At 52.4% G+C, this 24,035-nt stretch overlaps 1 protein-coding gene across 9 annotated transcripts in view; it reads right to left on the bottom strand.

The window, feature by feature from the left end:
- Positions 1-18,869, bottom strand: part of GFRA2 (GDNF family receptor alpha 2) — a 104,657-nt gene extending 85,788 nt beyond the window's left edge. For 3 of the 9 annotated variants that reach the window (XM_047856794.1, XM_047856795.1, XM_047856796.1), the window contains exons 1-2: positions 6,237-6,322; positions 693-1,007 (exon numbers count right to left, since the gene is read on the bottom strand). In XM_047856794.1, the coding sequence (XP_047712750.1) occupies positions 693-1,007; positions 6,237-6,276 (355 nt within the window). In that variant the 5' untranslated portion in view covers positions 6,277-6,322. The other 6 variants (XM_047856797.1, XM_047856798.1, XM_047856800.1 and 3 more) reach the window with 6 other exon arrangements.
- Between the last annotated feature and the right edge of the window lie 5,166 nt (positions 18,870-24,035).

Here is a 24,035-nt window from a genome sequence, read left to right as displayed (position 1 = left end):
TGGGTTGTTAGGGGAGGGAGCTGGTAAGGTGCCACCTTGGGACCTGAAGCGGCCTGCTGCCCACACACTGCCCCAAGCCCTATAGAAGGTGCCTAGGCCAGCCCTGCAGTCAGGAAGCCACCTGAAGAGCAGGTGTCCTGGCAGCAGGAAGAACAGAAATGGGACTGCCCTTCGCTGAGTGCCCAGGGCTTCAGGGAGTCCCAGGGACTGGTTTGCTTGGAAGCACAGCTCTGCATGCACAGGACCCACCCTCCCTTCTCCATCTGCGTGGGTACCCCAGCCTCCCCTTCTCTGTTACCACTTCACTCGTCCATCAGTCCATCCATCCTCTCCCGACCCCTACTCTCTCCTTTCTCCAGCCTCGTTCTTCTCCCACCACCTGGCCCTGTCTCCTTCCCAGCTGTCACTCTCCCTCCTCCTCCATGTCTCCAGGCTGACTCTGACAACCCCTACTTCCTCTGCGTTCTAGGCCCCCGTGGCAGGGGGCGACAGAGAGCTTGCCAGTTCCCTCCACTACCAAGTCCTACCCTGAACCTGCCCCACCTCCCCGCCCTCCGCCCTGCGCAGCCCTCCCCACCACCCCCATCCCACCGCATCCCTCCCCACCACCCCCATCCCACCGCATCCCTCCCCCCCACCCCCACCCCCCCACCCCACCCCCCGACCCCCCCGCCAGGCCCGGCTGGGCTTACCCTCGGTCAGCCCCAGGTGGATACTCCAGTAGATCTGCAAGCACTGCAGCTCCCTCTTCATGCCCCGCTTGCAGCGGCAGTCGTAGAGAGGGCTCTCCTGCAGGACCTCCAGGGCCGCCTGGCACTCCTTGTTGGCCAGCATGGTGTTGCGGTCCCGGCCTGCCAGGCACTGCCGCAGCGTGCGGTAGCGGGAGCTGCAGTTGGATTCCGCGGCGCACAGCTCATTGGCCCGGACGCAGTCCACTGGGGGGCGCCAGCCGTGGAGCTCGGGGCCCTGCAGGGAGGAAGGGCTGGCCAAAGAGCGGAGGGTCTCGTCTGGGTGGTGGGGAGGGAAGACAAGCATGAATGAGGGCCGCCATAATCTCTGACCCAAGATGCAGGCCTGGGGGCTTGCGCCCTTCTGGGAAACTCCACACCCATTTTACTCCAAAGCACACCAAGGCCACCACAGAGCCGGTCAGAGGAAGAGCTGTGAAAGGACTCCAAGACACCAACACCCCTCCTCAAACCAGAAGGAGAATTCGAGCTGTCATTCTGCCCTGGTTCTACCAGATTCCCTTCCGATTCCACCCTGTCACCCCACAGCCCTGGGCCCAGGAGCAGAGGATGGGAAAGCCAGAAGATCCTTCGGAGAGACCACAGACCCTGTAAAAGACCAAGAGGCCAGAGAAGAAGGTCACAGCCTCAGCAGAGAGCTGGGGGCTGCAGGACCTGCTTGAGCATGCGGAGGGGGACCCTCACTTTCCTGCTGCCCAAACCTCCATCAACCTCAGTTCCAGCCAGAGGTCCAGCCAACATGCTGGGCTAAGCCGGGAAAGCAGCAGAATATTATTTAACCTTCCTAGTCTGTTAGGACTTTAGAGACACAGTGACCAGCCCCCACATTTTACCATGGGGTTGGGGGGGTGGGGGGACTGAGACCTAAAGAAGGGAGATAACAACTCAAGGTCACACACAGGCCGAAAACATCCCTCAGACTCCTAACCTGTCCATTCTAAGTTCCCAGACCCTAAGAGAAGACCCCAAGAGACAAGCCTGAGCCTGTGGCCTGAGGCAAGGCATGCCTGGAAGGGAGCAGCTACCCCTCCCCGGCCCAACCCTCCACACCTTCCAGTCCAACTGCACACTGGCTAGAGAGCTGAAAACAGGATTTCTGTAGACAAGCTTTACCCCAGCCCCACTGACAGAAAGTGCTGCAGGCAAGCCTGACAAGCAACTCGATTTCCTCTGTGTGTATGTGTGTGTGTGTGTGTGTGTGTGTCCGGACGGGCCTTTTCCATGTCTCTCTCTCACACACTTCTCTCTCTGACTTCCTCCTAAGGTCTATTTCTCCATCACCTTTACTCTTTGAATAGCTCTGTGCTCTTGCTCGCTCTCTCTCTATAGCATCTACTATTTTCTTCTCTTTCTTCCCTCTCTTTCCACCCTCCCCTGAAACCCTGTCCCCCTCTGTCTCTCCTTTTTTTTTTTTTCTTTCCAAAAGCCAAATAATAAGCCAATTGCAAAAGAGAAAGAGCTTCCCTCCTCAGACCCTGGCCTTGCACATGGAGCCTCACCTCTCCAAAAGTGAACAAGCAGAATTCAGCCACCTTTCTTACCCATCACCCTCAGAGCATCTAAACCCACAGGCCTCTGAAGGAAGGGGCTCAGGGAAAAAGATTCAGAAGTGAAGGGTAGGGAGGGGCTCACTTGGTCCTGTCAAAATCAAGCTCCCAAAATGGTTTCCTCTAGACACAGATATTTCCCTGGTCTCCCTGTCCTCTCCAAGCCCCTCACTCCAGATTCTGCCCCAGAAAAAGCTCTTCTGTGCACCAGAGCCAAGACTGACTTTTCCAAGACCCAGGAGTGAGCTGGGAGGCCTCCTCCATTCCATCCAGCCCAAAACATTGTAAGATCCTAGGCCAGAAGTCCCCTCCTCAGAATCCCCCCCACACACCCTACCCCATTCCCTATCCAGAACAGCCACTTCTCATTCCTTCCCCCAGAAGGCCCTGCTCACAGTGGGCGCGGGGGGGGGGGGGCGGGGGGGGGGGGGGGGGGCTACCGCAGGGAGAGAGCGACACCTAGAGGCAGAGCACTGCACCACGAGCCTGTCACTCCCTACAGCTGCAAAGGGAAAAGGAAACCGCTGCTGGAAGGCAGGACACCCACCCACAAGAAAAGGAAGTAAAGGAGGAAGGGGTAGGCCAGAGCAAAAGATAATACCTCTCCCATTGACCATACCTCTGCCCCAGGACAGGAAGAGCTGAAGGCTGTGGCCAGGCTGAGACAAGACCGGAGAAGAAGCCAGCATGGAGTGGGGGCATCTGCCCAGGCACTGGCTGGAGAGGTGTCCTCCACCCAAGCAGAGGCAGCAGCTTTATTTCCTGGCTTCAGCAAATTCCTAGGTCCCTGAGCAAGACTCACTGCATGTGGGCCACCCACAACCAGCTGACCTGACCCAGCCTCACTTGCACCTGCTGCCCCCACCTAGCCAGCCAGCCTGCCTGCTCAAGAATAACCCAGCCCTGGGACTTCCACTGACTTCACCCCAACATCCCAGCAGCTTTCTCCCTTCCTATCTTGACTGAGCCTGAGGATGCACTGTCAGAGACAGACTGAGAAAGGAGCATTGTGGGCAGGTTTAAAGGTCAGGACATTGGCCTAGGGGACTGGGACAATAAAGGCACTTACCCTGCATGCCTGGCAGGTGGGGTCCGGAGCCCCACGGAACAATCCTTACAGAATCCTGGGCTCCTGTGCCAAAAGCAAGGGCTTCCCCCATCCTGCCAGCGGGCACATGTGACTGGGGCAGGAAGATGCTCTGCAGAGAGCCAGTGAATCCTCTCACCAAACTCTCTGACTGCACCTATCCCTGGCTCTTCTAGTTGGCGTCACGACCCCCAGAACCAATCAAGCCCAGCAAGAGAAAGAAATAGCAACTGAGAGCCTTGGGCCAGGAATTCCAAAAGAGTAAAGGTTAGAGGGTACCCTGGAGATGCTCCCAAGTTCTAGGTCAGGGAAAAAACTCAGATCCATCAAGAAAAGACATGTGGAACAGCTTCTAGAGACAAGGGGGGACCAAGAGACTACGTGGAGCTGTACTGAACATCTTGGCAACAGCCAGAATGCTCATTCTCCCTCCTGGGCACATCAACACTGGAGGTCAGGATGACTGGCCAGAAAGGCCTCTCTACTCCAAGACCTCACTCAGAACCTTAGGGGGTGCTCACTGAAGACCTGTGCTCCTGGGAACATGCTTCACCGTGCCTCTCACACACTGAAACTGCCTACCCAGTCTCAGGCTCCACAAAACCTCTCCCCCAAGTGGAATTTCCAAACAACTCCCAACAATAGGATCCTTGCCAGGAAAGTGGCCCTGAGGCTGAAGTTTCCTTAATAACAACGTATCCCTTCCTCCTTGGTGGGCCTAACCCACAGCCTTCCAATATCCTGTGGTCACTCAGTTAACCCCTCCCCTGCCCTGGCTTTGGAAAGGGGCATCTCAAGGGAAGGGCTTTGACCAAAAGGGCTGCTGACCCCCTGCTCTTACTTCTCCTCTCACCACTCAGCCCCCAGGGTCTCAGAGTCCAGGGTGCATCTCTGACACACGCAAACACACACACACACACACACACACACACACGCATGCTCTCACACACCTATATCATGAGAACAAAGTCAACTCCTCAGCCCTCTCAGCTGAAAAAAGCCTGCCTGCAACATGGTGTTCTGTGCCGAGACAGGACTAAGGGGCCCATATTGCTGTTTTCTATCCCAGGACATTAGAAGCCCCTCTGGGGTGTACACAGCTCAGCAGCGCACAATTTGGTTGCTTTTCCTGAAATATAATTTTCTTTTCTTCTTGGCCCTGTTCATTCTTGATCCCAAAAAGCTGGATTTTCAGACCAGCAGTGGGAGAAAAGGTCAGGTTTTATAACAACCCTTTGGAATGAGAGTCCACTTGCAGTGGGTAGCCAGGAAGGGCTGCAGGATCACAATGGGCCTGGAGTACCTCTCCAGCTCCCTCCCACACCCTCTCCTACCCAAGAGAGGAGCTGCCTCAGACTTAGGAAGGCAGGACCTCCAAGGCCATGCCCTAGAGCAGGGCCAAGCCCCCTAGGAAGTTTCTGGGAAGGGGCAAAGGATGGGGGTGGACAAAGGGTCTGGCGCCCAACCAATATTGACTCAAATCCCCTGTTCAAGTCAAGAGAGCACTTATTAGACCATCCAAATCTTTCCAAGATAGGCACCTACCTCCTCAGGCCTTCCCCTCTCCCCTCCACCAGGAGGCAAAGGGTACACTCTGGACCCAGCCTGGCAGCCTGGCTCACCACTGGCTAATCGCAGGCCAGGGTGGTGGGAAGAGCATCCACACTGAAGCAGATGTGTGCTCCCTCAACACATGCATTCCCCAGCTCCCTCTCTGGAGCACCTTCTCCAGAGCAGCAGCCTTGCCTGGGACTCCAGGTCTGCCCAGGGCCTCAGAAACGCCTTCTCCCTCACCTCCACTCCCAGAATGCTCTCTCTGAACCTATTTCCCAAGCAACTGAGATTTCACATAGCACAAAAGGGGGTGAGAGGTTGGGAATTCTGGGTGGGAAAGAGACTGCCCAAGGTTTGGGGGCACCAGGCAGCCCCTCCTCCCTGCCCTTGAAGGAGGGGGCTTACAGAATGGGCACTGGTCTTTGTTCAGATCTCTTTCTTCCAACATCCCTCTCTTTCTTCATCCAAGGAAGCAAACTTTGACCTCCCTCCTCTTCCTGCAAACTACAGGGTGCCCCCGCGGCCAGAGTTGGTGAAGGGTAGGCAGTGAATGGATGCTCCAAACCCTCCACTCCGGCCCAGGTATCTGGCTTGGGTCTGGGCTACAGGAAGGGCAAAGGGTGGGGAGAAACTTGAAAAGTGTTCCAGGGAGCGGGGCCACTGGAAAGGATTTCCGGGTGCGGGAAGCGGGATGCACTTTCCAGAGGTTGATTGGCAGGTGAGGGGATGGCTGCCATCGCTGCCCCCACACACGTCCAAGCAGGAGCTCCTGGAGAAACCCATGCTGTCCGCCCGAGTCGATCCGGGAGCCGACAAGAAAGATGGAACTGGCATGATGTTTCTCTCCGCGACACTGTGCCTCTCCCCACCCACCCACCTCTCTTCCAAATCAAGAGTTGCAATTCTTTTTTTCTCAAGTTGCCGCAATTTGAATCCATTATTTTGGGAGAAATGAATGCTAGTAGCATTGTGTGCGAGTAAGCGAGTGTGCCTGTGTGTGCGTGCGTATGTGCGGGGATGGTTAGGGTGTTCCACGTCTCCTTCCCAAGCCCCTTCGTAACCAGCCAGCAGCGGTTCGCGTCCCTCCGCCCGCATCCTCGCCGCCCGGCCCCGCTCGGTTCGGCAGCGCTGGGGCCCGGCTCGCTCCGCGGCGCGCTCTCCCCGCCGGTCTCCAGCCCGCGCCCCGCTCGCCCGCCGCGTTCCCGGCTTCTTGCCGGCGCCCGAACGCGCGGCCCCGCGCGGCCCCCCAGACTCCCGCGGACAAGCTGCCCTCCTCCGTCCCCGCCCGCAGGTACTCACCTAAAAAGAAGAGGAGGCAGAAGACGTTTGCCAAGATCATGTTAAATAAATCCCACAGTTTTTTGTGTTTTTTTTTTTCTTTCTCCCTTGGGTAAAAAAAAAAATAATAACAACAACAATAATAATAGCCAAGCAGTGATAATCAGCCCCAAATCCAATGCGGAGATCCCAAGCTAGTCCACCCGATGAAGATCCCGAGTCCTGCGATTCTCGCCTCTGGGGTGGGGGATAAGGAGGGCGGTGGGCTGCCTCTCGACGCCCTTCTTGCCCACTAAAATGAAATATACACGTATGTGAGGATATATCTGCTTTACAAGCCGAGAGCCCGGTCGTCGCTCTGTCCTCCCCTCCGCTGCTCCGGGAAGGCGCGAGTCTCCGCGGGTCCAATTCCCCTGCGCTTCCCAGGAGCGGACTGGGGAGGTGGGGGAGAGGCGATTTGAGAGTGAAGGGCTGGAAGGAAGCAGCAAGGGTGGGGGTCAGAATAAAATGCGAATAGAGAAATCCACCGACGGGTGTTAGCGCCAAGGAACAATCCGGTGGGAGCTTCGAGGACAAGAGCCCGGAGTCGCTTCTTTCGCACCAAGACGAAGAAAAGATTCAAACAAAAAAAAATCTTCTCCCGCTAACCCTTGCTCGTCTCACTTTTTTCTAATGGAATTCCAGTGACCGTGTGTATCTGCGTGCGTGTGTCTTTCTCTCGTCTCCCTCCCTCTCCTCTCCCTGGCTCTCGCTCTTTGCTCTCGCTCTCTCCAGCTCTCCCTCGCTCTACTCCCTCCCTCCCCCTTCTCCCTCTCTCCCTGCTCCTCCCTCCGCCCGCCCCCCCTTCCCCCTTCGCGGCTCCCTCGCCGCGGCTCTCGCGCCCGCGCCCCTCTTCTCCGCCCGGGGCTCGGCGCTCGGGCTCCCAGGCGGCTGGCGGCGCGGGGAGCGGGAGCGCGGCGGAGAAGCGACACTCTGCAGCGGCGGTGGCGACACGGCGGTGGCGGTGGCGCCGGGGAACGCTGGACGAGAGGAGAGCTCCGCCGCTGACTCCCTCTGCTCTGGCGCCCGCCCTTCTCGGGACTGACCTGATGCCTTGGCCGGAAACTGACCCGCTTGCGGGGCTACCGCTCAAGCCCACCAAAGGCTCCGCACCCTCCCCCTCCCCCACCGCCCCACCAGACCTCCCCCTGCGGCGGGCGGGTTGCGCCCTCCAACCCCCACTGCCCGTGCCCCCGCCGCCTTGGTCCACGGGTCCTGGAGGCCTGGGGAGGCTCAGCTGAGGCCGCAGGGCGTGGGGAGTCCCGGACATCCCAGCCATCCCGGGGTGTGGGGGAGGGGCGCTCGAAACACACCCCCCCCCCCAGGCCTGGTGGCCAGGGTCTGGGGAGGGGCTCCACCCTCCTTAAGCGGAAGCGTCCTTGGACCCGGGAGTCCAAGCAGAGTGTCTCCCCGAAGGTGCTAGAGAAAAGAAAGACCCCCTCAAGCGCCAGCCCCCAGCGTCCCCGCGCAGCCTGCCCGCCCAGGTCCAGCCCCGAACACGCATACACCTGTGCTTTCCACGCGGGGCTCGAGAACTTTCCCTACACACCCCCGGCGCCCCGCATGCCCCGGCGTTGCAGCCCTTCGAGACTCCCCTTCCCCAATGGTCTCTCCTCCCCCTGGTGCGGGAGGAAGGCCGTGGTGCCTGAGCGCCCTGACCGCCTCCTAGAACAGCGGACTTGCCCGAACCGCACGACAGGGATCGGTCCGGGGCTGGAACCCCACCCCGGGGGGGCCCTCCGGAGACCGACCCGGCCCAGGGCTCCGTGCCAAGCTTGGCGGCCCGCGCTCGGCGACGGGCTGGGCTCCGAGAGCTCTCCTGAGGCAACCCGCAGTTCCTCGCTTCGGAGGCACCGGGAGGGGTCCCCTCCCCCAGCCGAGAAGGGGGCGATTGATCCATCTGTCGATGGGCCGGGCTCACCGGCGTGTTTTAGTCACGGAATTTACAGTAAACGCCCAGAGGCACCAAAAAGGAAGCGTCTGGCTGGGAAAGGGCTGAAGGAGAGGTGAGGTTGCTGGCACTTTCCGGCAAGAGGGGGCGAGGCGGCGGGGCGGGGGACACGCCCACGCACGCCAGGCACCCCAGTTTCACTCTTCCTCCTGACACATCCTCAGCAACGTTCGAGCTGCCTGCGTCCCTCGGCTTTGGTGCACACATTCCTACATTCGGCGCGCACCTCGGGTACTGGGGTGGGGTACACCCAGTGCCTTAAACTTTCGGCGCTACTCAAAACCGGATCTAAGGTGTATTTGGTGGTGTCTTTTACCATGCATGTTTAAATGAACAAGTCTCTAGAAAAGAGTAAACGCTAGAAATCGACCTGGGCTCGAAAGGAAGGGCCACTCACAAAACCATCAGCCTTCGCTAGTGGAAGAGCTAGAGGGAGCAACTTCCATCTTGCGGATTTAGGCGGGAACACGGATCCCCCAGCCTTGGAAGCACAGCGCGCGGGTCTTCTTCGAATACCTCTCTCCTTTTGCTGATATTGGGGCGTCGGCCGGAGCCCTAGCCCCTCCCCCTGCCCTCCACTGAATGATGCCCTATGGAGGTGCGTCCGAACCCAAGGAGTGGGAGATGGGGTCCAAGAATGCTTGGGGTAAGAGCTGGGGAAAGCCTCCTCAGGGCAGACCTCCCTGCCGTTCCTCTGGGCCTCTCTGTTCTAGGAAAAGACCACAACTGACAAGACCTCCCTGCCTCGTTTCCAGAATTCGGGGACTTAAGGAAGCAGCTTCGGAAAAGTATAGATGAAAGGGTAACAAGCCCATAGGGCTTATGCTGCTGGGGAGTCTGGGGAGACTGGAGGCCAGAGGCTAGGAGGCTCCCGCAAGTAAACTTTCTCCCTCCCCTCCCCCACTTCAGGGACTTCTGGTAGCCCAAATTCCCTCCACCATCCCCACACGCTCTGGTATCCCATGCAGCTTTTCCCTCTTCCAAGGGCTAACTATACTCCCGGCTCCCAAATCAACACATCGCTCTTTCTCCTCTAAAACTTTAACTGTCTTTTAACCCTGGCTAGACATAAGGACAACTCTCTGGGGGTGCCTGGGAGGCTCAGGCAGTTATGCTTAGGACTTCAGCTCAGGTCATGATCTCACAACTCCTGGGTTGTGACAGCTGTGCTGACAGCTCAGAGCCTGAAGCCTTCTTATTCTGTGTCTCCCTCTCTCTCCTCCCTTCCACCATTCGTTTTCTCTCTCTGTCTCTCTCTGTCTCTCTCTGTCTCTCTCTGTCTCTCTCTCTCTCTCTCTCAAAAATAAATAAACATATATGGAAGGACAACTTTCTGAAACACATGTGGGAGCTTTGCCTGACCCCCTTTCTGGTGAAGGGAGCTGAGAAAGCAGCAATGGACACCAGGCATGGCTCCCATTGACTTGCCTTCTTGGCGGGAGGGGAATCTGGTAGCAAGAGGTGAGTGGCTGAGGCCCTTCAGGGACTAGGCATCACTGGCCTTAACAAGGACACTAGACAACACCAGCCAGACCAACATTGAGCTTGTTGTGGCTGTGGGGCCCTCTGGCGTTGGGCCCTCTCTTCCTCCCTGTCTATACAAGCCTCTCCCAATACAGCCCACCCTCTGCTGACCCCAGCCCTCAACCTACGTTGCCCTTAGATATGGCGGAGTCCAGGTGCCACACCATTATTTCCTGAGCACATGCTATATGTAAGCCTCCCACCCCACCAGGATCTGCAGAGGAAACACAAAGCAGCACATACTAGCCATAGGCAATTTAATCTATAAAATCTTTATAAAATGAAGATTAAAAAAATCTTAAGGAAATTTGATGAGATACTGTACACAGAGTAGCTAGTCAGATGCCTGGTTCATAGGCAGTTGTTCATAAAATGTCACCCCTTTCCTCTGGGATCCAGAAAAAAGAATTGGGTACCTATGACAAGGCATAAAACTTAGTGCGGAACAAGAAGGGAAGATAAAAAGCTATAGTTATTCAAGGGAAATAGAGACTACTTTGTAGAGGATGATGGATAGGAGATCTTGCAAGAGGGAGTCATGGGAGAAAGGAGAGTGAGCATGTGTGAACAAAAGCACCTGGGCTTCACTGATGTACTTCCTCACACCCCCAGGTACTGTATCCTTCAGACTGCTTTCCAGAGCCCACCCCAGCTGCCCTGAGCTAACCAGCAGGTAACTCTCATGCCCATCCACCCACCTTGCCTGCCCCTCCACCATCAAAGATCCAGAAGTTATAATGTGCAGAGGGGAAGGAAGGAGAACACTTAGGCCTTTTGTTTCTTCCTTTGCCTCATCTCTCTTGACCTACTCATCTTGTGGAGTGGATTCTCTGGGGGACAAGAGCAATAGAAGCAGAGAGGGAAGAAGGACTGGGGCAGGAGCTTGCAGCCCCACCACAGTACACACACACACTTACACACACAGGCATGTGCACATGCAGTAGCCACAGAGCTCAGCTGACCAGACCTGTACTGCCCCCACAGAATCTCATCCCTTACTTTCCTTCAGTGGAGGGAAGAAGGCTGGGTGTTCCCTTGCCCCAGAGATAAAAGCCAACCAGGGATTTAAAAAAAATGTCAGCTAAGACATGTCAGGAACAAACATGGAACAGCAGCCCAGCAGTCTCCTGCAATCAATCAAGCAGCACCGACTTATTGGACCCCTTTTCTATCCCCAACACAGTGTTGGACTCTTCCTGCCATGGAAGCATTTACACATAGAGTTAGGTCATGTACCCATGAAGAGTAAGCAACCCAAGGGAACACTGACTGGGGCCAAGTAAGAGAAAAGAAGAGTTAGTGCCACTGGATTTCAGGACTTGCTGGGAAAGTAGGACTCAAGCTGGACCTGGAGGATGGGTAGAATTTGACTGAACACAGGGGACAGCATTCTGGGAAGGAGCAGCCAAGGTAAAATCACAGTGGTAAAGGTTTGAGCTGGCCAAGAGTGGGGAGGAACCAAGGGGAAAAGGTTGGGAGGAGCTGATGGGAGAAAATCTGGAAGGTCCCATTGGGATGCATAGTGGAGGACCAAGCTGGGAAGGCTTTGGACTTGCTCCCCTACAAGCTACTGAAGGTCTCTTAGAGGGCGTGTGACGTGATGAAAATGGTATTTTCAGAAGATTGATCTGACAATTCTGTGAAAGATGGAGATAAGAGAAGTTAGGAGGCAATTGTTAACAGCCTCGCCTAAGGTAATGAGGGCCCAAAACCCAAGCAGGCAGGCAGTTGGCAAGGACAGGAGGTGGTGGTGGGTGTGGCAGGAGGGGAAGACCCAGGGACTGGAAGTAGTGGCAGGTGTGGACCAGGAGATGAGGGCGTGAACTGGAAGTAGTGATGGGCAAGGACTGGAGGTGGGCGTGGAAGGGAGGTGGTGGTGGGCGTGGACAGGAAGTGGTAGGCAAGAACTGGAGGAAGTGAGGGGTGGGAGGAACAGGAGGTGGTGGTGGGCGTGGACAGGAAGTGGTAGGCAAGGACTGGAGGAGGTGGGCGGGGACAGGAAAAGGTGTCAGAGGCACCGTAAAGATAAAGTTTTAAGCTGTTGGTGACAGATTCGTCATGGAGTCCCGGGAGGAGGGAATTTGCCTTCTACTCAGCGGTCAAGACAGACAAGGTGACCAGCCCTGACTTCTCAGTCTCTGTCATGAAAAAAATAATTAAAACTTTATGGCAAGGTACATGTTGATATTTCTTTAATTCTTGTAATAACTCTGTGGGGCAAGTACTCTTAACAGCATCATTTATAAATAAGAAAACTGAGGCAAGAAAAGTGATTTAACCTGGCCAGGGTCATATTTTAAGTGGCAGAATCATGATTCGAACTCTGGCAGTTGGGATCTAGGGTTTCTCTCTGGTAACCCATGTGCCCTAAATAAATAAGCAAAGTGATGGCTCTCCAGCCTGTAAGTTTTCATGTCCCAATTCAGAACATCTTAAATACTCCCTTTCTCCCTGCCCTGACCAGCAACAGTGTGAAAACACTAAAAACTGAAATTTCTTTTTTTTTCTTTGCTGCGGGCTTTGTTTGACCTCATCCTTGGAGTTCAAGTCAAGAGCCTAGAAAGCATCCTGTCCAACATGGCATAGCTGCATGGTGCCCAGCTCATCCGGGGCCTTTCCCAGCCCTGTTCCAGCCCCCTGTCTCCCTCCTAATGGCAGGCCGACCCCCTCACCAGCATTCCATCCCCATAGGACCACTCCAGATCCTTGATGCCCAGCCTGACAGGAGAGAACTAGTTTGGGAATGAAGACCAGCAGGGATTTAACTAAACTATCTGATCCCAAAGAGTGAACAGGGCTGCTGAGGCAGGGTGGGTGGGACCATATTAGGAGGGAAGAAATACATACTGCACTCAGGGGCATTGATTTCGGTCAATGTTCTCCATGCTTCATCATTCTCTTTTGAGGTAGGCACTGGCAGGAGGTGGGAATCTGGCTTTACTTAGCCTCTCCCCAGGGCCTCAGAGATTACTTAGCCTCTCCCCAGGGCCTCAGAGACATCTCTGCAGCCCCACCCATGCCAAGGAGTCCCCAGGCCCTGGGGTAGCCCATCAGAGGGAGTGGAAGCTGCTGCTGAAGCAGGAATGCAGGAATGCAGATGGTTACTGGGCAGGGAGCTATCAGAACCACCTTATGTGGATATAGCACTTCTGAGTTTCAAGGCTTTCTCCTCCAAGATCCTGAAGCTCTTATAAGCATCCCTGAGAGGAAGGCATGGCAGAATTAACTTCTCTTCCAAGTGAACCAACTCAAGCTTGAACATGTCCCATGATGTGGCCAAGGTCACAACACAACCAGCAAGTGGCAGAGCCAGGACTTGAAAGCAGGTCCTCCCACACTCTAGTCTAATGAGCTTTCCCCTTCTAATACAGAAACCAAGCATTCATCCTGCCAGGGTGCCGGGCCTCTCTGCTGCTTTCTCCTACATAGGAGATCATGGAGGAGAGGGAGAAGGGACCCAATAGTTTTTGGCAGTGTCTTTCATTCATCCAGAACAGGTCTGGGAAGGACTGTTTCTCTAAACTCTTTCACTAGAAGTCACAGATGTCCTGAGAAAACTGCAAAACCCCACTTCTCTACCCGCTTCACAACTTCCCAATGGAGACCAGAGCTGAGCTGGTAAGTGGTCCTTCTGGTGAGCTACCATCAGCTTAAAATATCCCAGCTCACTGTCAAGCCTCCTCCCCGCTGGCCCTGAGTGCACTGCTCTGCCTATGTTGGCACCATCCAGGCCACACCCCAGCATTGTCCCCATGCCAGCACTGTGCTTGGCAGATCCCAGCTGCCTGTCTGAGCGTGCACACCCACCCCAGCTCTCAGGCACTGGCGATCTGCCAGGTTACCCAAGGTCAGAGGCAGAATCCAGGGAGAGGGGCAGTGATTGCTTCTGCTAAGCTGTGGGGAGCCTGCTCCTGCTGCCTGCTGCCCCCCAGGAGAACTCTCAGACCCAACAGCTCCCCACAGGGACTATGTCTTTATTTAGCCAAGCCTGGCAAAGTGGGTGGAGCACCGGAGCTAGGTCTGAAATGGACTGTCACTCGAAAGGCCCAGGGCAGTCTCCAGGGGGCTGGAAGGCAGCTCAGAAGGGGCTCTGGACAGAAAACAGGGACCAGAATATCCCTCCTTGAGCAGACATGCCTCCCCTAGGCCTAATGTAGAGTTTGGACAGATGGGCACATTTACCTTCATGGCCCCCCTTCCTCACCCTGACCCTCTTCACCCTGGGAACTTTCTCATCATCCAAAACGTTCTTCCTCACTCCACTGTCCCCGTGCACTATACTTTCCAGATATCCTCTCTAGCCCCAGCAGCAACCAGGGGGAGGGGTAATGTTTAACCCAAAAGAATGAATTGCTAATGGTAGAATTTCAATCATCCTGAGCCCTCAGGCTGTCAGGGTTGAAGGAAATTTGCAGGACAACAAGAATAGAGAGCCAACAGATGCCTAGCATTCAACAGCTTACAAAGCTTTTTTCTGTAAATTCATTTCCCTTCGGCCCCCAAACAGTCTCTGAGGTGAGCATTTCTCAGATAAAAAAAAAAAAAAATTTAAAAGTCAAGGCACCAAGTGACTTATCCACGGTCACTAGTGAGTTGCCAACGTAGGATTTGAACCCAGATATAACTGATTCCAAATTTCCTATTTATGAGGTAACCTTTCCTCAAACACTTCCGTAAAATAAAACAAAAATAAAATGCTTTTTAACTGTAAAAACTAAGACAATTTCACAGAAACATTTCCCTTGACAGGGTGCTCATTTCTCCTTCCGTTCCACAGTCCCAAACTGCTTGGATCGTTGAGACGTTCTTCCTTACGCCAAAGTGGAATCTGTCTCCCCAGAGCTCCCGTGTCCTCAAGGATGGAACCTGTATGGGAGTCCCCCAAGAGTCCCTCAGGTTGCCCACACCCGTGGACAGCCAGCTGCCCATCAACCTCCCTGACAGCAGGGTTCTTGGCGCTGTCTGCTTTCCGCAGAAGGGAGCAGAGCCATCGGGTACCGTTCCCACCTCTTGCTCCCCAGCCCAAGTCATCACATGGAGGAAGTCATCACATCTGCAAAGCAGGCCATTCCCAGGGGTCCAGGCACCTGCTGCCTCCCTACTCCAAAAATGGGTGGGTCCCTGCTCCCTGGATGGGGAGGGACTGACTGTACCAGGTTTGGAGGCCACCTTTAAGCAGTAGGCTTGAGCAGTGGAAACTTGAGTAAGGTAGAAGGGGCCCACAGTGACCCCCAGGACTGAGTGCAAACAGACTCCTTAGGTGTCCCATCTCAAAATAGCCAAAGGCCCTAGCTGACCAATGGGCTACTTAACAACCAGGCATAGGTACCAAAATAGGAACATTCCATACGTTCCCATACCTCCTCACTCCCTGCTTAACTGCAGCCTCCCACCACTGCCTCCTGGCAGAGTCTCTCCTTTACCGTCCTGCCTGCTGCTGTCTTGCAGTGTATTCAATAAACTTCTATCTCCTTTGTTCTGCCTTGGCTGAGTTCTTTCACTGCCTGGGCCTCCCCAGACCCAATGGCCCCACACTAGGGAGTCTACATTGCTGACAGGAGGGGGAGCTTCAGGATTCTTCTATCTTCCCAGGCCTGGGGTGGTCCCATTTCTCCATATTCTTGCAACCTGGCTCCTGGAGCAACACCCCAACTGGGAAGTGTGGCACTGTGGAAGGAGGCCCAGACTAGGCTTAGAGGTCCACCTTTAAGAGTCCAGTATTATTTGGGGGTGCCTGGGTGGCTCAGTCGGTTAAGTGTCAGACTCTGGATATCGATTCCTCACATTTCCTCCTGGGATGGAGCCCCAAGTTGAGCTCTGCACTGACAGTGTGGAGCCTGCTTGAGATTCTCTACCTCTCTCTTTGCCTCTCTCTCTCTCTCTCCCTCTCAAAATATATAAATAAACTTAAAAAAAGAAAAAGAGTCCAGTACCATTTGGACATAGCACAGTGCACATAGTTGGGTTTCCTAGTTGAAAGAACAAGAGGAAGGAACGAGAGACAGACTTTGTACTACAACCCTTACTTGTCTTACGATAGGATTACATCCAATAAACCCATCATAATATGAACATATCATAAGTAGAAAATGCATTTAATGCACCTTAACCTACTGAATGTCCTAGCTTGTCCCTGCCTACCTTAAACGTGCTCAGAACATTTTCATTTGGGCAAAACCATTCTATTTTGTAATAAAGTGTTGAATAGTTCATGTAACTGGTTAAACACTGTGCTGTAGATGAAAACAGAATGGTTGTCAGTGCATCAGTTGTTGACCCTCATGATCCCATGGCAGACTGGGACCTGCACTCACTGTCACTGGCCAGCATCATGAGAGAAGATTGTACCATATGTCGCTAGACCAGGTAAAGATCCAAATTCAAAGTATGGGTTCCACTGAATGCATATCATTTTCACACCATTATAAAGTCGAGTATTTGTAAGTTGTACCATCATTAAGTCGTACATAAGTTGAGAAGTCTGTGTTAGAATCTCTGTCCTCTCCTTGTCTCTGCTCCATCCCAACTCCCCAGTTCATCTTCCACCCCTTTCACCCCATGGAATGAGCCAGCCAAGTGTACTTGGTTTCCAGCCCCAGCTCTATTCCAGCTATGCTTGTGACCTTAACATCCTCAGGGAAGAGACCTCTCAGAAGAGAAGGAAGATCCAGTGAGACGCTGCATGTGACAGTGACTCTGAAATGTCTGAGACATTCTGCTGGTGTAAGAAGCAGTCAGTATTTTGGGGGCAGCCCCTACCCCATGGAGAGTTTTGGGGCCTCCCCATCTGCTTCAGGAGTGAGCAGCCCACACCCAGTGAACTGTTTGGCATAGCTCTGGCTGCTCCAGTGACTTGGAGCTCCATGGTAAAGAGGAACATCCCCTTTCCTCAGACATGAAAACCAAGATCTCCAAAGCTGAGCACTCATGCTCTATCAAAAATGCCTGTTGATTTCTTGTCTATACTCCTCACCCCACTCAAACCTCTATGCAGACAGGACCTACATCTTCTTTATCCCCATATTCCCAGAGGCTGGCACATAATCAGTGCCCAGTGTGTGCTTCTGGAATCAATGAATGAATGAATGAATGATGCCTCTTTCCTGACCTAAGCTCAGCACAGAGGCTCAGGCACAGGATCACTGACCTGGGTCAAAACACTTCTTTTACTGGACTGTTACGGGACTCAGTAGGATCTAACTGACCCATTTATAATGCTTCTCTTTCCTCCCATTCGGTTTTCCTTAGGAAAAATTGATAAATCTGACCGAAGGAATTTTTTTTTGCCACTTAAGTTCTTTTAATTCAAGCTAGATTGGTTTATACTCTTCACTTTAAAGTCTAAGTCTATAATGACTTAGTACATTAACAGTTCATTAGAATTCCGATCGACACAATGAACTGCCTGGCTCTTACTTGTTAGCATGTAATCCCCCACCCCCTGCTCTTCAGCCCAGCAACCCCAATAATTTTTACTCTAAAGAAATAGGGCAGCTACAACCTCAGTTCTCCCCAAACCTGACTCCCCCACCAAAGTGGGTGATGAAGACATAGCCCACAGAGAATAGGCAAGAGTGCCAGGAACACCGGTCTCTCCCAAGAAAGGGTTTCTGAACTGAAAAGAGTAGAGCTGATCTGCACCCTCCCCCAGGTGGTCAACACTTCAATACCTCTGACCCCTGGTGTCCCCACTGCAAGGCATACCCTGTGGGAGAGGGGGTCCTCCAGTTTCCAGCCTTGCCTTCCACCAAACTGACCTGCTCTCCCATTTCCTTTCAGGCAACTGCCACTTCAGAGGCAGTCTGATAAACAGATCCTAAGCCAAGTGGTAATCCATGTATTTTAAGGTTGTCAGTGCATTGCATTTTCCAGAACTAGCAAAACTGAGAATGGTCTTTTTTTTTTTTCAATCAATTCTGATCAATCAATCAATCATTGAATTCTTCAATACCTTCTAGGTATTCCTCTTTGACACACATGCATTTTAAAGAAATATGAACAGAGACAAGGTCTTAACGGGATGTAATGGTTCTCTAATAGCGGAAATCAGGCACCAGGGGAAAGGGATTCATTCAAATGAGATCTGAGAAGGCAAATCTGCCTTCATGCACCCCTCCCCTCTCCTAACCAAGGTAGATACTGTTAATTGATCCCAGCTAAGACTTCTCAATGCAGCGCTCCAGGCAGCCGGAACCAGTCACTTGCAGTGGGCATGCAAGTTCATCTAATCCATTTGCAAGTGCTGCTTGATGAATTCTGAATGCCCTCTGGTCCTATGATCTGGAGTTCTGGGAGGTGTCTGGGAAGCCACTCCCTTCACCCTTCAAATCACACTATGGCTGACCCTGAGGTACCCAGCCACACCAGGAGTGTCCAATGAGGGTGTGAAAGAGCTTTTCAAAAGACAAAGACCTTTCCACTCCCCAAAGGAGAACAGGAACAGGTCTGTTGGAAGAGACCTGTGCCAAGAAAAACACCCAGCCCCTGTTGGAATCTGATGACTAATTAGAACCAATCCCTGCTTCACAAGAGCTTCCAGCTGCCATCAGCCCTGAGGGAGCAGGCATTTCTTCCCGAGGTGCTGCTCGCAGCCCCTGCTGGACCACCACTCCAGTGTGCTCCATCCATCTACTCTTTGGATGAGATTCAGGCCACCAGAGCATGAGAAAGGCCTTGCCTCTACACCCCCAGCCCCATGAGGAGCTAGGAATAGGGGAGGCCCCATGACCGATATTGTGTTTGCTAATGAGTGTTCTGGGAGTGCTTAAAAGTACTGTACAGGTGCAACAATGAGCCCGCCACACGTAATACCACCTGCTTGCCAACCCAACCCCAGCATTTCCACAGGGGCAGGAGACAGACACCACGTGGACCCCAGGGGATGCATGCAGATAGCAGGAGGGTAGGAAGGGAGCCCGTGCCTGTTCCCCATCCTACACACCCCCTTACAGATCTGTACCTTCAAAATTCAGGTTGCAGCTTCCTTTCCTGCCGCCCTTCGCCTGCTCATTCCTTCCCATTTGTTCAAGGGGGCACTGGATTGAGCATCCACGAAACTGCAGGCACTATCCTGCTGCTGAGGGTATGGCAGACGAAGCCTCCTCCCCCAGGGAGCCCCTGCCCCAGTCCTCTCAACCTCCCTCCTTAGTCCAACCAGGCCCCTCTCCAGCTTCTAACACCACCACACTGGACTCCTTACTGGCCTTTAGAAACAGGAAATGCAAACATCATGGGAATGCCTCACAAAGCACCCTGGCAGTATCTCCTCTGGTCCTCAAAACCGCCTGCACAGTCGACAGGCTGTGATTGTTAGTCATAAAGATGGGGCCCATTCCTGGCTGTGCTACTTACTAGTTGTGTGACCTTGAGCCAGCCCCCTAACTTAGCTGCCCCTTAAGAAAACAGTGATGGTAGGCCTACTCTGCCCATACACAACTGGTGGCTGGTTCTGCCATCACTGAAGTGCCTGCTGCAGTAGACACTGATGTGCAATATCAACAAACACTGTCTTCAATAAAACAGTGTCGAGGAGCTTCCAACCTGGTTGTGGGGAGGCAGAAGGAAGAACAAATAAGTGTAACACGGGGCGTCTGGGTGGCTCAGTCGGTTAAGCGTCAGACTTCGGCTCAGGTCATGATCTCACAGTTTGTGAGTTGGAGCCCGCATCGGGCTCTGTGCCGGCAGCTCAGAGCCTGGAGCCTGCTTCAGGTTCTGTGTTTCGCTCTCTCTCTGACCCTCCCCTGATCACCCTCTGTCTCTCTCTGTCTTAAAAATAAATAAAACATTTTAAAAAATTCAAATAAGTGTAACACACTTAGAAGCTAACCAGTGGTAGAATTAGAGCATAGTGGGGAGAGGGATTGATTAAATATTGGATGTGTGTAGCAGTGGAGATTTAAGGAAGTCATTACATTAAGAATGAATGCTTCCTGAGCTCTTGCCAGGGGGCAATTCCCGAATATGTAATTGCTTCTAGGATCGAAATGATAGATGTGAATTTGCCCTACAATAAACTGTAGAAAGCTGTCCAGAGCAAGGTATTCATTTTACTGTTAATGTAAGATGTCAAGCCTCAGTCAACCAAAATGGGTTGTTAAGCTAGGCTATGCTACAGCAAAAAACAAACTGTGAAGTCTCCATGGGGTGTGTTATAAATGTTTCTTTCTTCTTCATACGACAATCTCAGCTTAAGTTTGCAGGGAGTTCTGCTCCACACAGTCACTCAGGGATCCAGACTGACACGCTATCATTTTGTGACTGCTCCTCCTGGAACAAAACCCCTCCTGAGTCACTAAGGCAGAAGCAGAGAGAGCTGGAGTGGAGACAGCTGGCCAGAGTGATCCGTGTCACTTTCACCCATGGCCCATTGGCCAGAACCAATTACATGGTCCCATCTGACACATGGGATGTGGATAAAGAGATGGACTGCATGGTGCCATCAATGTCTTTGTCGTGGTGAACCAAAGAAAAACTCTGCCTCCTACAAAACCCTTTTAAGTATCTCATAGAAAAGAGTTTTGCCAACTATAAACTTTTCTGGTGCTATGAGACAAAAAGTATCTGTGGATTAGATGTCTCCTAGGGATAAGACAAGGCTCTGAAGGGACGTCACCCCTGCTGGATGGGGGACAAAGCAGAACAGGTCCCTTATCCCCTGTGCAGACTTGCCCACACAGCTGAAACAGCCTCAGCCGGTCACACTAAATACAGGCCTTCTTTGCCTCTTCCTCTGGCCCCACACTCCCTCTCGCAGCTCTGCCACAGCTTCATATTTGTTTATTTTTCCTGCCGGGGTTTTTGCAGTATTTCTCCTAAGTGGGACAGCTACATCGATAAGTTCCATTGCATCAGGAGTGTGATTGAAGAGCAGAGGGCTGGCCTGCTGGCTGGGGCTTCTGGTCCGATGCACAAGGCGCTATCTCTCACACACACCCTCTGCCGTGACAGTCTGACCCCTCCTGCCCTCTTCAGCCCTCCCCACTCCCCTCACCGCCACTGGCTACCAATTCCATTCTGCTCCAGGACCCCTGCTCCAGCCTGCCTGGTCTGCACATTCATCTCCCAAAGCCCCCACCACAAGTCTTACCCTCCTCCAGCCCAGAGCTTTCACTCAAGACATTGCGTCCATCTAGGATATCCTTTCCCCATCTCTGCCTGTCAAAATCCTTCCCAGATACACACAAAAATGTCAACAGCAGTTATCTCTGGCTGATGAGATTACGGATTATCTTTATCTTCTTCTTTCCAATTTTCTCTATTTGGAGATTTGGGGGAATGAGCGCATGTTATTTTAATAATCAGAAAAACACAATGAAGTCGTTCTTCAAGTCCCTGCCCTCCTGCAAGGCTCCTGCTCACCTGGGGTTACACTTCTTTTTTTTCCCTCTGAAATTCTGTGGCTCTTGGCCCTATCACAAATTGCTTCATACTCTAGTTAGTTGCTGTGTGTGAATGTCTGATAGGTCCACAAATGGCAAGTGCATGAGAGCAGGGACACATTATACACATGCTCCCTGCCCTGTATTGTCCTTGCATATACTAGGTCTCCAGGTACATAGTAAGTTGTGAGTGACACCTAGCAATTACAGGGGTTATAGGGATGGTCCTGGTATCCTTACACTGGCTTGGGGAGGTGGAATCAGGGGAAGTTAGAACGAAGGGCCTTAAAGTTTATATAACTGAATACCCTGCACTTATACAGACTGTTTCTGACATTTCATTTGCCCACTAATAGGGCTTTATTACTCCTACCATGTGAGCAGCCAAACTAAGGCCTAGAGAGGTAAAGCAATTGGTCCAAAAGTCCAGAACCCACATCTCCTGTCGCCCAGCCCATGCCTTAACCACTAAACCACAACTGCCACTCCAAGACCTTATTAATAGTCATTTCTCCCCCACTCCCAGTCAGCAGCTGGACATGGCTTGCCAGGTTAATAATTTGTTCATTAGGCGCCTAATGAATTACTTGTTAATTGCTAACTTGACAAACAGCCAGCAGTCCCCATCTGCCTGGAGAAATGGCAGCAAACAAGCACACAAGGGCCAGCCAAGCCCCAGCCACCCGAGAGCAGAAGCTTGCAGCCTGAGGGTGGCAGCAGTGGCGCCCAGGAGACAAGCCTGTCTTGGCCAGCGCCCTGAGCACTGAGAAGTCCCCAAGGTGGGGGGCCTTCCAGGTAAGCAGCATTGGCAGGGCACCACTTGCTAGAGCTGGAAGTTCCCCGCAAGTGTCAGGAGCAGCCCAGATTTTCATCCCCTGAACCTTTTTTAGCCCCCACCCCACAAAACCTTCCTAATGATGTCCTTTTAGTTTTATTTTCTCTGCAATTCCACCACTGGAAGTCAGCACCACTAAACTTCACATACACACATATAATTAGATGCAATTCCATTTTCTCTGAGTGCTGGTCTTCTCTCCCCGTCTTGAAGGCAGCTACAATATCCTATTGGACTTTAAGCTTCCTGAGAGTGCAGCCCACATCTTTCTTGTTCATCCTCGCATCTGCTGCCCACATAGTGCTCGACTCAATGAGTAGTCATTAAAGAAGTGACTAGTTTGTACTTTTCTTTGCAAATCTATATTAGTCTGCTCAGGCTGCCAGAACAAAATGCCATGGACTCCGTGGCTTAAACAACAGAAATCTATGGTCTCACAGGTCTGGATGCAGGAAGTCTAAGGGCAAGGCACTGGCAGGGTTGGCTCTGGCCATGATCTCCTCCTTGGTTTGCAGGTGGCTGTCTTCTCACTGTGTCCTCACATGGTCTTCCGTCTGCATGTGAGTGTCTCTGGTATCTTTTTGTGTGACCAAATATCCTCTTTTTAGTGAGATACCCTTATAAAATTGGATTAGGGCCTACCCTACTGGCCTCATTTTAACTTAATTACCTCTTTAAAGACTTTATTTCCAAATATACTCACATTCTGAGACCCTGGGTGTTAGAACTTCACATAGGAATTTGGCAAGGGGGCCAGAGATGACACAATTCAGCCCATAACAACTCTCACTCATAATGCCTGTCTCCATGCTGGGCACATACTAAATATTCAATACATGCTCCAAAGCTGATAGGCATTCCATTTTCTGTGGGGAAGGGCTCATCTCTGTGGTCTAGGCCCCCAGTCCTGCACAGGTCCCTGAAAGACTCTGGTGGAGTGTTCAAGGCAAACCCTCCTGGTCATGTCCACTCCAACATCCTAACAGCTCCATTGTTTCCTAAATCACTTCAAAGCAGCACTGAACAGAGATGATGACTTTTTACATTTGCATAGCAATTTTTTTTTCTATCAGAGCACATTCCCATTCCATCCTTCCAGCATTGCTGTGAAGGAGGAAGAGGGGGGTATGGGGTCCCTTGTCCAGACAAAGAATTGAAATAAGAAGGAATCAATAACTTTCCCAATCAAGCTAAACCCAGTGTGACTTTCACTCCCAGGTCTTCCTTTCAAGCCCCTGTAGGACAGGACTTAGTCATTTTCTTCTCTGTGTCTGCACACTCAGGCCAGGGCCAGGCACGGAGGGGATGCTCAAGGGAGTTTGGCATTAATGATAATGGAGCTGCCAGGAAAGCCTCCATGTAGAGCAGCAGGAGGCCAAAAAGTCAGAACTGACCAACCCCCAAGCATCCCCAGGCAAAACCAACCTTGGGGCCCAGCAGATGGCTGGCTTCTGAGATTTCCCACCCCTTATCCCCCACTCCACAGCCCTGTTTTTCAGTTAAGGCCCTGAAGGCCAAGGTTAAATTGAAAATGAGTCTGGGAAATAATATATCCATTATCACTTTCGCACTGCTCCCAGGAACGATAAGGAGAACGTGTTTACAGTACAATCGCAAAATGATTTCACATATTATTTATTTTTATCCTTTATATCACAGGTATTTTTAGAAGCTGCCTCAAATCCACTGTGGAATGAAATAAGGTATGAATTTTAAAAATACGCATTTCATTTCATCTTCAAAACAATGCTTCAAAGTGGACTAGAAGGATATTTTTATACCCATTGGGCAGATGAATAAAGCAAGACAGAGAGAGGTCGAGTATTTGCCCAAAGTCATTTAGGGAGCAGATTAATAAACTGGACCTTAACTCACACTCCATGCCATTTCCTTGGAGTCACCCAATGGGTGTGGGAGGAAGCCCGAGGAACTAGACCAGGAGAGACCCCTTCTGAGGGCAGCAGGAAAAGGGAAAGATCTGCAGTTGCCAGATTCTATGTGCAGATGTATCTTCTTTGGCAGACACCATTTTTAAACAATTTGTATGGGAATGATTTCAGTTGAGGTGAAGATTCCCTAGTCCCCCACAGACT

The sequence above is a fragment of the Prionailurus viverrinus genome, chromosome B1 (genome assembly GCF_022837055.1).
Source record: "Prionailurus viverrinus isolate Anna chromosome B1, UM_Priviv_1.0, whole genome shotgun sequence".
In the NCBI taxonomy this organism is placed as follows: domain Eukaryota; kingdom Metazoa; phylum Chordata; class Mammalia; order Carnivora; family Felidae; genus Prionailurus; species Prionailurus viverrinus.
The sequence above is the reverse complement of the archived record's forward strand: the minus strand, read 5'-3'. Positions and strand labels throughout refer to the sequence as shown.